Below are 15,882 nucleotides of genomic sequence, written 5' to 3' on the forward strand. Positions count from 1 at the left end.
GCATACCTAAAACTTTCTTCAAAACCCTGCCCACCTGCAACTCCACCTTCAAGGAGCTGTGAACCTGCACTGCAAAGTCTCTTGTGTTCAGCAACACTCCCCAGGACCTGACCATGAAGTGCAGGAGTCTTGCCCTTTCCAAGCACCTCATATTTATCTAAACTCCATCTTCCAGTCTGAAAAACACCTCTCCACCGTGTCTCCTACCTTCAAGCCAATTTCATATCCAATGTTCAGAATGGTGTTAAAAAAAAATAGCAGAAGCGACGAGAAATAATGAGAAAAGACTGGCAGCCAACAGGGTGAAAGGTGTATCCCAGTCTTCTATTGGCACATATATACAAACGGGTGTTAAAAGAAGGGGTAAGGTCAAAAAGGGGATTTACCCACATGGAAGCAAGAAGCAAGGCTAAGTTATCCAATCAAGATTTTGTATCTGAGATGAGCAAGAAAGCATTTGTTATCCCTGGCCATGGTGACTGAGGAAGAGATTCAGTCACCGGGAGGTTTTAAAATGGAGGAGGAGGACTTATTGGATAAACTCTTGGCAGGTGAAGTTGTTAAGGCACTGGGACCGAGTCAGACGCATCTGGGCATTTTGAAGAAAGTGCAATCGGAAATTGCAGAGGCCCTGTCCTTTCGACCATTCCTGGATCTGGAGGTGCAGCTGGAGGCTTGAAGAATTGCAAACCTTCTTCAAAATAAAAGATTGTAAAGATAGCGCCAGCAATTAGACAGCAGTCAGTTTAACGATTAACAGGCAGTAATAACTCAGAGTAGAAATGAAATCGCACGGACAGCTTGGAATTCCTGAGGGAAAATCATGTTTAATGACCTTCCTGGACGTCTTTGAAGAGGGAACAGAGAGGATGACAAGGTTGTTCTGGTATACATGGATTTCCAAAAAAAGTTAGTATATACTGAGTTATATCAAACATGAAAGCTGCAGGTTTGTGAACGATTCTGCACGTTCCCCTCCAGGAAGGATGTTAACCCATTGGAGAGAGTACGGAACAGATCAGAAATGTCAGCGATGAAGATAAATTGAAGACGTTGGGACCTTTTGCTTTGGAATGGAGAAGGCTTACAGGAGATTTGATTGAAGCTTCAAAATCATAAGATGTTTGGACAGAATAGATAGAGAGAAACTGTTCCTGCTCCTAACGGGTCCAAGAATGAGAGGACAAAGATTTAAAGTGGTTTACAAAGGAAGAAGATGTTTGCATACAGTGGGTGGTTTGAGTTGGGGCCTGGGTCTCAGTACCTGGAACTATGGGGATCAGTTTAGTCAAGGCATTCAAGAAACAATTGGATAGTTATGTAAACAGGAATACTGTGCAGAATTACGGGGGAAAGGATCAGACTATAGCACTAACTCGTGAAGCTCAATTAGAGAGATAGTGCAGACAAGATGGGCTGACTGGTCTTCAGCCATATAAACATTTGACGCTCCTGAAGAGGAGTGTGAGTGGTGAGGAGGATACAAGAGGCTGCAGAGGGATATAGGGAAGGTCAGTGAATGGTGCAAGGAGGAGGTTAATGAAGGACAGGGTGTGACATCATCCACTTCAGTCTGGGAATAAAGAGCAGAATATCTTCTGCTGAATGGTGAGAGATGTGTTAGTGTGTGGAGGGGTTTGAGTGTCCTTGTACATGAAGCATTGAAAGTTAACATATAATTACAGCAAGCAATTAGGAAGGTGAAGATTAAACGTTAGATTTTGTTACAAACGAATTGGAGTGAAGTGAGTTTATGACAATTACTCAGAGCGTTGGTGAGGTTAGATCGGGAGTATTTTGTACTGATTTGGTCTCCTTACCTAAGGAAGGACATTCTCACTGCAGAGGGAGTACAATATAAACTCCGAGACAGCTTCCTGGGGTGAGGGGATGTCCTTGGAGTGATTGAGTAGATGAGGCCGATATTAGAGCTGGGGTTTTGAAGTATGAGAGGCTGCTTCATTGAAACGTTTCCAATTCCCAAAAAGGGGTTTGACAGAGTTAATGCGGAGAAAGTCACCCTTCCCCTGACTGCACAGAGAATGGTGAACACAGACCTGAAATCAGAGGGTCACTCACCTGCCCTATTGGCAATGGCCTGACCTGGAATCCAGGCCTTGGGAAAAGGGCCAGGTTTAAACTCAATATCAATGTTCACGTTAATACTGAGAGAACGGCGGGGGTGGGTGGGGGGGTAACAACGGTGCAGATCAAAGTAAGGGGTCTCTGCCCCAGCAGCAGCCAGGGAAGAGGGTGAGTCGACCCTGCCTGATTCAACAGCCCTCCCTAACACTTGACATAGGAGCAGGTCCAAAGGAGGCAGGTGGAGGCAGGTCTGAGAGAGAGAGAGAGAGAGAGAGAGAGAGGGGGGGGAGAGAGCGAGACAGAGACAGACAGACAGATAGAGAGGAGGGGAGAGAGAGGGGGGGAGAGAGACAGAGAGAGGGAGACAGAGAGAGCAACACAGAGCGAGAGAGACTGAGACAGAGAAAAAGAGGGAGAGAGAGGGTTGGGGGGGGGAGACAGAGAGAGAGAGAGACAGACAAGGAGAGAGAGAGAGAGAGACAGAGAGACAGATAGAGAGGAGGGGAGAGAGAGAGAGACAGAGACAGAGAGAGGGAGACAGAGAGAGCGACACAGAGCGAGAGAGACTGAGATAGAGAAAAAGAGGGAGAGAGAGGGTTGGGGGGGGGAGACAGAGAGAGAGAGAGACAGACAAAGAGAGAGAGAGAGAGAGAGAGAGAGAGAGAGACAGAGAGAGAGAGATAGATAGAGACAGAGTCAGAGAGAGAGGGAGAGAGAGCGAGAGGGGAAGAGAAAGAGAGGGAGAGAGAGTGAGAGAGTCAGAGACAGAGCCAGAAAGAGAGAGAGAGGGGTGGGGGACAGAGAGAGAGAGAGAGAGAGAGAGACAGACAGACAGACAGAGAGAGCGAGAGCGACAGAGAGAGAGGGAGAGAAAGAGAAGGGAAGAGAGAGAGAGAGTGAGAGAGAAAGAGAAAAATTAGGAATGTACAACAGTTGTAGGGAATAACAGAAGTAGGTGATAAATTCAGGGGCCGAGCTCTGGAAATTGCAGAGGACTGTAGATGTAGAGTAGAATTGCAGAATGGATTTGAGGTAGAGGGGAATGCAGAATTTGAGGTAATTGCCAAAACCAATTCAGGGTTGGAGGGGGCGGCAATAAGGAGAAATTATTTAACACGGTGAGTTATGATGATCTTGAAAACACTGAGGGGGCGATTGGAGTAAATTCAGTAATGGCTGGAAAATGGAATTGAAAAAAGTGCCAAGGTGCACAGAAAGAGCAGAGGAAGTGCAACTAGTCTGCAAGGTGTTTACAAACATTTAACATAGGGATGATGGGGAGAATGGCCTCTCTCCTGTGCTAGGTGACTCTATATAAAAGGCTTCACTGAATTAACTACCTAAAGCTGCCATGTTTGAGTATTATATCTGCCAAGTCCCTTTGGCAAGTCAGCTTAACATGTTCAATGTCCAGGATAACTGCTCCTAAACTCACTTGTGCACAATCATAAAATTGAACGTTTATCCAAACGGTCTTCAGCCATGGAAAGAATAGAAAGAGCAAACATCTACGGCAGCAAGGTTGGAGAAACAAGCTCCGAGCCATAACTACGGGCTGGAACATTCCACCGTGATGTTGGTGGTGGCACAGGGACGAGGGACCAATGTACATTCACATCAAACCAAGATCTCTCAGATCCAACTTCCTGTTCACTGGGGTGTTGAAGCAGCAGAGATGGAGAGTGACTGATGGTGGGGGAAGCTGGTGAAGGCAAAGATCAAATCGAGGAAGAGGATACTAACTCTGTGTCACGAGGTGTGATTCATTAGGTTCCAGTGGGAAGGACCATTGGTTCTTCTGCCTGTATCCAGAGGGCAGTTATCCCTCCCAGTCATGGGGAAGCTTGGATTGGGGAAAAGGGGCAATGATTAAGAAGAGAAATACATTGTCATTGTTATTTATTTCGCTGAATAAAACAGGCAACCATTATTAAACTCGCTTGATTACCACCTCCCCAACAGAGGGGGCAATTGAGAAGGTTCTACCCTACACACTCGCCACAATTAAAAAAAACTCTTCATCAAATGCAAAATGGTACATATACATAATGTTCTGGAATACAATATGAATAAAGTAATATCAACAATATTTAAAAATGCAGGTTGCAATTGTAGGTTATATCTTGGCTGTCCTGCAATTTCAACCGACACATAGTTGACTGATTTGATGAGAATAGTTTACACATTCATTATGCGATTGTGTTATAATTAACCATGATCTAATAAGCACCAGAAGCATCTCCCTTCATTAGAGAGGCAATTGGTTAGACATAGCTGGAGGGGCCTCTCCTCAAGCCTAGGAGGTCTTTGTGAGCTGCTCCCCATCATTTGGGGATTAATCCTTTGACACTGGCATCTTTCTACCTCAACTTCCAGTAATTCAACCAACTGAGCGACCCAATCCCCACAAACTAACAGTGCAGCAGAGCCCTGTTACTGGGCTTTAGTATCAGACTTGCTGCTTTTCGAGGCCTGCAGTGGGGATTACGTTAAGAATGTTATGGCTCAAAGACAAGAATGTGACCCAGTGAACCTTGGCTGGTGTATTGCAGGAATTAAACAGATAGCCCTGGGCATGGATGGGAAACTAACCCAGGACTTTTAGTGTATGGAACAATGCTTTCTGACTTGAACACTCTACTTCATGGGGTATAAAATACATAAATAATCTTGCTTCTCCTTAACATCAATGTGTTTTCACAAAAATATCAAATTTCAATAAGAAATAATGAAAAGAACATCTTATTTCTTCTTCCTTCCTACATCCTTTCAAGTAACCTTGTTGATTTTATTTCTCTGACCTTCTTTTTCTATTTCCATCAGCTGATCTCTGCTCCTTCACATCTCTGACCCCACCAACCCTGACCTTGCACTTTGATGACCATCTCCATTTCATGTTTGGGTCTGCAGCATTGATTGATGTATCTTCATCAAAGACCCTGACTCAGGTGAACTCTGTGATGCCAGCAAGCATTTTAGTTCCTTGAAAACGTTGGACTGATGGCTGATTTTGGACTATCTGAGATTTACCATGCCCCCTCTTTACCAGATTTCTTCTCTCAAGCAGGAGAGCTGAATGACACGGTGAATTGCCTGCTAGATTTGTGAATGGGCCTGGTCTGTTTAAATCTCCGTTAGTCCAAACTCAGACTTTCCTCATCACATGAAGGTGTTCAGCACGTCCCACCTGACCAACGCTGACCTCTCTCTAAGCTTCGTGCATTGTACATCATGACTCAGCTGTATTTTATCTTTTAATTTCCTCTTCTTTTACTATTGACATTGTTGAGTAAACTAAATCTTGTCCTAGAATCATGTTGAAATACTGACATGTACGCTTAGCAACGTGATTAGGTCTGTACGGTTTATTCTGTATGAGAACAGAAAATGGTGAGGCCTACATCAGAGAGAAACATGAAAATAACTGCACAGCTTCTCCCTGAGTAAATCTGTCTACACAGAGCACAGCAATTCTTCCTGTAACACCATTCCACGTTGAGGGATTTGGTGATTTTAGTGTGCTTGACTCTATTCTTAGGAAATATTTCAAACTCCTCTTATATTTACAGTGGACACCAACACCTCCACTTTCTCTCTACAGACGCTGCCAGACCTACCCTGAGTTTCTCCAGCAATTTCTGTTTCTGTAAGTGGCATGGTGGCTCAGTGGTTAGCACTGCTGCCTCACAACACCAGGGTCCCAGGTTCGATTCCAGCCTCGGGTGACTGTCTGTGTGGAGTTTGTACATTCTCCCCGTGTCTGCGTGGGGTTTCCTCCGGGTGCTCCGGTTTCCTCCCACAGTCCAAAGATGGGCAGGTTAGGTGAATTGGCCATGCTAAATTGCCCCATAAGTGTTAGGTCAATTAGTCAGAGGGAAATGGGTCTGGGTGGGTTACTCTTCAGAGGGTTGGTGTGGACTGGTTGGGCCGAAGGGCCTGTTTTCACACTGTAGGGAATCTAATTTCATCCTCCAGTAAATCACAACCTGCAAACCAACTTTTCACAGACTCAGTCCAGCCATTGTGGGATTGGGAAATTAGATTCATTTCCCTACTTGCATTAGCTTCTGATCACAAGATGATGCTTTTTCCAAACAAGAACAGAAATTGCTGGAGAAACTCAGCATGTCTGGTAGCATCCGTGGAGAGAAAGCAGTGTTAATGTTTTGGGTCCAGTGACCCTTCTTCAGAACACCTGTTTTTGTTTCTGGTTTGTTGAGCTCTATACTTACTGCTTCATATATGCATTAGGCACAGACCTAGACTTGCAAAATTTTTTTTTTTAGATTACTTACAGTGTGGAAACAGGCCCTTTGGCCCAACAAGTCAACACCGACGAGCATCCCACCCAGACCCATTCCCTTACATTTACCCCTTCACCCAACACTACGGGCAATTTAGCCTGACCAATTCACCTGACCTGCACATCTTTGGACTGTGGGAGGAAACCGGAGCACCCGGAGGAAACCCACGCAGACACGGGGAGAATGTGCAAACACCACACAGACAGTTGCCTGAGGCGGGAATTGAACCCGGGTCTCTGGCGCTGTGAGGCAGCAGTGCTAACCACTGTGCCACCATGCCGCCTGTTTCTTGACTTCTGCCTTGTGATACCCAATTCCATAATTGGATCTTCCTTGTGCCCTCTCACATCTCCCTCAATGCCAGATGTACACTCACTGAGATAAAGCAAAATACTACAGATGTTGGCAATGAAAATAAATCTTGCTGGAAATATTCAGTAGGTCAGTCAGCTCTGCTGAAAGGTCATCAATGTTTACTGGTCCTGACCCGATATAGCCGAGCATAGCTTAACAAAGCACCTCCCAATTCCTTCCCTCCTCCTGCAGCCAATGAACATGAACCTCACCTTCCACTGCTATGTTGCTGTTTCTGAAAAGGCCTTTGTTTCATCCCAGTTTTGGAGGTGGGACCGAGGGATTTCTTGTCCTCTCCCTCCAAGGTAACTGACGATGAACCCTTCATTGTGAATCACTGCTAACTGTCATTGATGCTGTGGGCATTTGAATTCTCTCTCCTGCCCTAGTAATTCCATAATCCATGTGCTGTCTCTCCTTGATCCTCCCACTTCATAATACTACCTTCTGTTCCAGCTCTATCGTGTGTATTGAAGGATTTTCAGACCCCTGAACTAGCGTTAGGCTTACCACAACCTGGTCAAGATTAGATTAGCTGCCTGATCTGCTGTGCTTTTCCAGCACCACTCTAATCTTGACTCTGATCTCTAGCATCTGCAGTCCTCACTTTCGCCTAGTTGACTTTAACCTTACCACAACCTGGTGTACCGTTTTACCAGGACCTTCTCTAGTCCTGAGTGTCTTCTGGATATGGCCAACTCTGACTGGAACTAGGGTCATTTAACTGGGCCGGTGGCCCCCATGCCAACAGGAGGGTCTAAGTTCCTGACTGAGACTGCGAGCTTGGCTGCTGTGGCCTGGATCCTGCCAATGTCCAGTTGACTTCCCCCTATTGGCTGAGGGAAATAACTCCCTTACAATTTGCAACTACTTCTTTCCATCCCTTCCATCCTGTAGACCCCATCACAGACTCACTGTCTTTCCTCAAAAACTTGGCCTGGATTTTATTGTATTTTACAATTAGAAATCTGTATTTGAGGCTGATTTATTAGGGTTATGTTGTAACCATAATGACAAGGAAGTTTATTTTGTTTATGAATGTTATTGGCTGAAGTCTCAACTTTCTGCTCCTTCGTTTGTATGTTGTAGAGAGCCATTTACCAAGTCCATCGGGAAGGATGTGAGCCAGAGAGGGGTGACTATTCCTGGCAGCGGGGGCCTACAGGTTAAGGCCTCCCTGTACATAGATGATGTTGCCGTTTTCTGGTTGGATCTGCTGTCAGTGCACAGACTCATGTGGACCTGCGACCAATACAAACAGGCCTTGGGAGCCAAGATAAACCGAGGCGAGAACGAAGCCATGCTCTTTAGAAACTGGGCCAATAATCCTTCCTCCCCTTCACCATCAGGATGGACCACCTGAAGGTGCTGGGTATTTGGTTTGGAGGGGCTGGGGCATGTGTCAAGTCTTGGGAGGAGCGTGCCACTAAAAAAGGCAGAAACTGGGCAGATGGGAGCAATGGTCGCGCTCCATCATGGCTAAAAACCTGGTCATTAGGTGCGAGGTACTCTCAGTGTTGTTGATCGTGGCACAGGTCTGGCCTATTCCCCAAACCTGTGCCGCTGCAGTCACCCGGGCCAACTTCCACTTCCTGTGGAGATTAAAGATGGACCGGGTCCGAAGAGACACAATGTATAAAGATCTGGAGAAAGGGGGAGAAAACACACCCAATGCCACCCTCACCCCGATGGTCATCTTTGTGTGTGGCTGCATCAAGCTGTGCGTGGATCCCCGGTACGCAAACACCAAGTGTCACTACGTACTGAGGTTCTACCTGTCCCCAGTGTTGCAGAGGATGGGCCTGGCCTCGCTGCCGCGGAACGCTCCGAGTAGTTGGACCGTTCCGTATCACCTGTCCATTGTGGAGAAATTTGGGAAGGAAAACACCTTTGACCACAAGTCCATCAGGAAGTGGTCAGCTCGTAGTGTCCTTGAGACCCTTCGGGAAAAGGAGAGGGTGGATCCTATCGAGCGGTTCCCTGAGCAGACTGTCAAAGCCATTTAGCAGAATGCCTCATCGCCAGAACTTTCCAACAAGCACCAGGACATCACTTGGCTGATGGTGAGAAGGGCTCTGCCTGTGAGATCCTTTATGTATACCTGGACTCTCTGTGGCACTGCACGCTGTCCTCAAAGCAGCTGTGGAGGGGACGAGACTGTCACATACCTCCTTCTGGAACATGCCTATTCGAAGAAGGTCTGGAGGAAAATGCAGTGGTATTGATCAAGGTTCGTCCTAAGCAGCTTCGTGACGTGGATACTGTGCTCTACGGTCTGTTCCCTGGGCACACACCGTGACAAACATCAACTGTGCCTGGAGGATCATCAACTGTTGAAAGATGAAGTTTGCTGGTCTTTCAGTTGAAGGAGTTGACCCTGACCGAGTGTTGCAGACTGGCACATTCCAAGGTCCAGGACTGCGTGTTGAGGGACACAGGGCAGCTGCTGCCAAGACGTGGTGGGCAAAGACCACCATAGAAGGTCCCTCTGCCGAAGAATAATGGGGGTCCATTCAGTAATTGGGCCCCACTGTCACCTCAGCTATAGGCCAAGAGATCGTCTGTAAATATAGAGAATGGTGAACATCAAAGACTTAATTTATCGCCTGTAAGTAAAAAGAGTATAGCTCTGAGCGGGTTTATTAACTGTCCATGTAAAAAAGATTCATTTTCTATGAATAAATTATATTTTTAAAATTTAAAACAAAATTCCTAGGCCTACCACAATATTAAACCAGACCTTCAGCAATTTCAGCATATTACCAGGTTCCTGTGGGTAACCAGCTCTCACACTGAGCAAAGCATTGACTATATCCTTATCTTCATCAGTCTGGGGATAAATCTCCTCATTTTTCCAAAGATACCTTCAATACAGTTTCTCACTGAAGCACCACACTGATTCACTATGTTCACCTGATATGGTGTGCAGTTGGAATGTCTTCCAAGTCATTCCGGTTTCCTCACAATCAACCTAAATTATAAAACTATGACACAATGTTCTTCCTTGTGCTCCCTCAAATCAATTTCTCCTTAATTTCTCAAGTGAAAAAAATCCCATCCCATTCTTGTTATCATCTTTCTGTTGTAGAGTATGCTCAAGTCCAGACAGCCACCACTGACTGGTAATATGTATACATCCCCAGCAGAGAGGGTATCATCACACAAGGAACTAACATCAACCCCTCAACAAAACATTGACACAACACAAGATCACTATGGTGTCCTGACATCTCACTGAGAGCCAATCCCTTTACTTTAATAACGCCTCTTGTTTGTAGCTCACTTCAGTGAATAATGCTTTTGTTAAGATTGTAAGGACTCCTCACAATGACAGAATCCTGATTTGGGGAGAGGTGGGTCTGGGACAGTCAAATTGGAATGTGGGACTTATTCCTGTTAGTCATCAAAATCGATTTGAATCACCTCAGCACAGATTTCAATCTAATTTAACACCTCAATGGCAAATCAACTGCTAAAATAAAGCCTGGTCCCCCAGCAGAGATATAACTCACCACATCAAACAATTCAGATAAACTCAATCATCCTCATGGAGACTTATTGCAATAAACTCCCACATCCCAACCAGCAGTTATGAATAAAGACCCATAATAATTCTTCAACTCCCCAGATTTATAAACCTCTCCACCACCAAACTACTCCCACGCCCCACAACCAAACCCCTCCATCCGCAGCCCGCAACCAAACCACACCCCCATCAGCACCCCACAATAATCCCCCACCCTTCCCCCCCTCACAACCAATCCCCACCCCTGCAACCAACCATTCCCCCCCAACCCCCCTCACAACTAATCCCCCCCAACCCCCCTCACAACCAATCCCCACCCCCGCAACCAACCATTCCCCCCCAACCCCCCTCACAACTAATCCCCCCCAACCAATCCCCCCCAACCCCCCTCACAACCAATCCCCCCAACCCCCCTCACAACCAATCCCCCCAACCCCACCCTCACAACCAATCCCCCCAACCCCCCTCACAACCAATCCCCCCAAACCCCTACACAACCAATCCCCAACCCCCCCACAATCAATCTCCTAACCCACCCACAACCAATCCCCCCCAACCCCCCCCACAACCAATCCCCCAACCCCCCCCACAACCAATCCCCCAACCCCCCCCACAACCAATCCCCCAAACCCCCCCACAACCAATCCCCCAACCCCCCCACAACCAATTCCCCAACCCCCCCATAACCAATCCCCCAACCCCCCCACAACCAATCCCCCCAAACCCCCTCACAACCAATCCCCCCAACGCCCCTTCACAAACAATCCCCCCAACACCCCCTCACAACCAATCCCGACCCCCGCAACCAATCCCCCCAAATGCCCTCACAACCAATCCCCCCCAACCCCACCTCACAACCAATCCCCCCCAACCCCCCCCACAACCAATCCCCCCCAAACCCCCTCACAACCAATCCCCCCCAACCCCCCCTCACAACCAATCCCCCAACCCCCCCCACAACCAATCCCCCAAACCCCCTCACAACCAATCCCCCCCAATCCTCCCTCACAACCAATCCCCCCAACACCCCCTCACAACCAATCCCCCCAAACCCCCACAACCAATTCCCCCCAACCACCCCCCTCACAACCAATCCCCCCCAACACCCCCTCACAACCAATCCCCCCAACACCCCCTCACAACCAATCCCCACCCCTGCAACTAATACCCCCCAAACCCCCCTCACAACCAATCCCCCCCAACCCCCCTCCACAACCAATCCCCCAACCCCCCCACAACCAATCCCCCCAAAACCGCTCACAACCAATCCCCCAACCCCCTCAACAACCTATCCCCCAACCCCCCCCACAATCAATCCCCCCAACACCCCCTCACAACCAATCCCCCCAACACCCCGTCACAACCAATCCCCACCTCTGCAACCAATCCCCCCAAACGCCCTCACAGCCAATCCCCCCAACCCCACCCTCACAACCAATCCCCCCAAACCCCCACAACCAATCCCTCCCAAACCCCCCCTCACAACCAATCCCCCCCAACCCCACCAACAAACAATCCCCCCAAACGCCCTCATAACCAATCCCCCACAACCCCCCTCACAACCAATCCCCCCAACCCCCTCACAACCAATCCCCCCAACCCCCCCTCACAACCAATCCCCCCCAACCCTCCCTCACAACCAATCCCCCAACACCCCCCACAACCAATCCCCCAAACCTCCTCACAACCAATCCCCCCAACCCCCTCACAACCAATCCCCCCAACCCCCCGTCACAACCAATCCCCCCCAACCCTCCCTCACAACCAATCCCCCCCAACCCCCCCCACAACCAATCCCCCAACCCCCCCACAACCAATCCCCCAACCCCCCTCCACAACCAATCCCCCAACCCCCCCACAACCAATTCCCCAACCCCCCCATAACCAATCCCCCAACCCCCCCACAACCAATCCCCCCAAACCCCCTCACAACCAATCCCCCCCAACGCCCCCTCACAAACAATCCCCCCAACACCCCCTCACAACCAATCCCGACCCCCGCAACCAATCCCCCCAAATGCCCTCACAACCAATCCCCCCAACCCCACCTCACAACCAATCCCCCCCAACCCCCCCACAACCAATCCCCCCAAATGCCCTCACAACCAATCCCCCCAACCCCCCCTCACAACCAATCCCCCAACACCCCCTCACAACTAATCCCCACCCCTGCAACCAAACCCCCCAAACGCCCTCACAGCCAATCCCCCCAACCCCACACTCAAAACCAATCCCCCCAAACGCCCTCACAGCCAATCCCCCCAACCCCACCCTCACAACCAATCCCCCCAAACCCCCACAACCAATTCCCCCCAACCACCCCCCTCACAACCAATCCCCCCCAACACCCCCTCACAACCAATCCCCCCCAACACCCCCTCACAACCAATCCCCCCCAACACCCCCTCACAACCAATCCCCCCAACACCCCCTCACAACCAATCCCCACCCCTGCAACTAATACCCCCCAAACCCCCCTCACAACCAATCCCCCCCAACCCCCCTCCACAACCAATCCCCCAACCACCCCACAACCAATCCCCCCAAAACCGCTCACAACCAATCCCCCAACCCCCCCAACAACCAATCCCCCAACCCCCCCACAACCAATACCCCCAAACCCCCTCACAACCAATCCCCCCAACACCCCGTCACAACCAATCCCCACCTCTGCAACCAATCCCCCCAAACGCCCTCACAGCCAATCCCCCCAACCCCACCCTCACAACCAATCCCCCCCAACACCCCCTCACAACTAATCCCCCCCAACCCCACCAACAAACAATCCCCCCAAACGCCCTCATAACCAATCCCCCCAAACCCCCCTCACAACCAATCCCCCCAACCCCCTCACAACCAATCCCCCCAAACCCCCACAACCAATTCCCCCCAACCACCCCCCTCACAACCAATCCCCCCCAACACCCCCTCACAACCAATCCCCCCCAACACCCCCTCACAACCAATCCCCCCCAACACCCCCTCACAACCAATCCCCCCAACACCCCCTCACAACCAATCCCCACCCCTGCAACTAATACCCCCCAAACCCCCCTCACAACCAATCCCCCCAACCCCCCTCCACAACCAATCCCCCAACCCCCCCACAACCAATCCCCCCAAAACCGCTCACAACCAATCCCCCAACCCCCCCAACAACCAATCCCCCAACCCCCCCACAACCAATACCCCCAAACCCCCTCACAACCAATCCCCCCAACACCCCGTCACAACCAATCCCCACCTCTGCAACCAAACCCCCCAAACGCCCTCACAGCCAATCCCCCCAACCCCACGCTCAAAACCAATCCCCCCCAACCCCCCCCTCACAACCAATCCCCCCCAACCCCACCAACAAACAATCCCCCCAAACGCCCTCATAACCAATCCCCCCAAACCCCCCTCACAACCAATCCCCCCAACCCCCTCACAACCAATCCCCCCAACCCCCCTCACAACCAATCCCCCCCAACCCTCCCTCACAACCAATCCCCCAACACCCCCCACAACCAATCCCCCAAACCCCCTCACAACCAATCCCCCCAACAACCCCCCACAACCAATCCCCCAAACCTCCTCACAACCAATCCCCCCAACAACCCCTCACAACCAATCCCCCCAACAACCCCTCACAACCAATCCCCCCAAACCCCCCCCACAACCAATCCCTCAACACCCCTCACAACCAATCCCTGCCACACACCCAACCAATCCCACCCACATCCCCAACCAACCCCCATCACCCCCGCAACCAATCCCCCACACACCCCCAACCAATCCCCCCCACACCCACAACCAATCCCCCCCACACCCCCAACCAATCCCTCCCACACCCCCAACCAATCCCTCCCACACCCCCAACCAATCTCCACCACCCCCTCACAACCAATGCCCCCACACCCCCAACCAATCTCCACCACCCCCCAACCAATCCCCACCACCCCCTCACAACCAATGCCCCCACACCCCCAACCAATCTCCACCCGCACCCCCAACCAATCCCCACAACCCCCCACCAATCTCCACCACCCTACCAAGCCCCCTCACAATCAATCCCCCCACACCCCCAACCAATCCCCACTACCCCCCAAACAATCCCCCCAACCCCCTCTCACAAACCTCCCAACCCCCCTCACACCCAATCCACCCAAACCCCTAACCAATCCCTCCACCCCCCCTCACAACCAATCCCCCCAACCCCCCTCACAACCAATCCCCCCAACCCCCTCATAAATCCTACCACCCCCCACACAATCAATCCCTCCCCCCTCACCAATCCCTCCACCACCCTCACAACCAATCCCTCCACCCCCTCACAACCAATCCCTCCACCACCCCTCAAAACCAATCCCTCCACCCCCCGACAACCAATCCCTCCACCCCCCCTCACAACCAATCCCTCCACCCCCCGACAACCAATCCCTCCACCCCCCCTCACAACCAATCCCTCCACCCCCTCACAACCAATCCCTCCACCACCCCTCAAAACCAATCCCTCCACCCCCCGACAACCAATCCCTCCACCACCCCTCAAAACCAATCCCTCCACCCCCCGACAACCAATCCCTCCACCCCCCCTCACAACCAATCCCTCCACCCCCCGACAACCAATCCCTCCACACCCCTCACAACCAATCCCTGCACCCCCTTCACAACCAATCCCTCCACCACCCCTCAAAACCAATCCCTCAACCCCCCCTCACAACCAATCCCTCCACCCCCTTCACAACCATCCCTCCACCCCCTTCACAACCAATCCCTCCACCCCCCCTCACAACCAATCCCTCCACCCCCTTCACAACCAATCCCTCCACCCCCCTCACAACCAATCCCTCCACCCCCCTCACAACCATCCCTCCACCCCCTTCACAACCAATCCCTCCATCCCCCCTCACAACCAATCCCTCCACCCCCACAACCAATTCCTCCACCCCACAACCAATCCCTCCACCCCCCCCACAACCAATCCCTCCCCCCCACAACCAATCCCTCCACCCCTCACAACCAATCCCTCCACCCCCCACAACCAATCCCTCCACCTCCCTCATAACCAATCCCTCCACCCCTTCACAACCAATCCCTCCACCCCCCCACAACCAATCCCTCCACCCCACCCACAACCAATCCCTCCAACCCCACAACCAATCCCTCCACCCCCCCATAACCAATCCCTCACCGCCACAACCAATCCCTCCACCCCCCTCACAACCAATCCCCCCAACCAATGCCCCCATCCCCATCACAACCAATCCCTCCACCCCCCTCACAACCATCCCTCCACCCCCTTCACAACCAATCCCTCCACACCCTCACAACCAATCCCTCCACCCCCCCTCACAACCAATCCCTCCACCCCCCCACAACCAATCCCTCCACCCCCCCACAACCAATCCCTCCACCCCCCCACAACCAATCCCTCCACCCCCCCACAACCAATCTCTCCACCCCACCCACAACCAATCCCTCCAACCCCCACAACCAATTCCTCCACCCCCCCACAACCAATCCCTCCACCCTCCCCACAACCAATCGCTCCACCCCACAACCAATGCCACCACACCCCTCACAACCAATCCCTCCACCATCCCACAACCAATCCTTCCACCCCCCTCA

General features: G+C 51.1%; 1 protein-coding gene and 1 long non-coding RNA gene across 6 annotated transcripts in view; one reads left to right on the top strand and one right to left on the bottom strand.

Annotated features, from left to right (window-relative positions):
- Nucleotides 1-8,554, top strand: part of LOC140456513 (uncharacterized) — an 81,396-nt gene extending 72,842 nt beyond the window's left edge. The window contains exon 4 of the long non-coding RNA XR_011953123.1: nt 7,833-8,554. This is a non-coding gene — a long non-coding RNA (uncharacterized lncRNA). The remainder of the gene's footprint in view (nt 1-7,832) is intronic.
- Nucleotides 1-15,882, bottom strand: part of susd4 (sushi domain containing 4) — a 231,690-nt gene that overhangs the window by 4,832 nt on the left and 210,976 nt on the right. The window contains exon 12 of one of the 5 annotated variants that reach the window (XM_072550740.1): nt 8,144-9,304. The exons of the other annotated variants lie outside the window; for them this stretch is intronic. Within the exon in view, the coding sequence (XP_072406841.1) occupies nt 9,282-9,304 (23 nt within the window). The 3' untranslated portion in view covers nt 8,144-9,281. Of the gene's footprint in view, nt 1-8,143; nt 9,305-15,882 lie in introns of those variants that run through there. 5 annotated transcript variants of the gene reach the window in all.

The sequence above is a fragment of the Chiloscyllium punctatum genome, chromosome 3 (genome assembly GCF_047496795.1).
Source record: "Chiloscyllium punctatum isolate Juve2018m chromosome 3, sChiPun1.3, whole genome shotgun sequence".
NCBI lineage: Eukaryota > Metazoa > Chordata > Chondrichthyes > Orectolobiformes > Hemiscylliidae > Chiloscyllium > Chiloscyllium punctatum.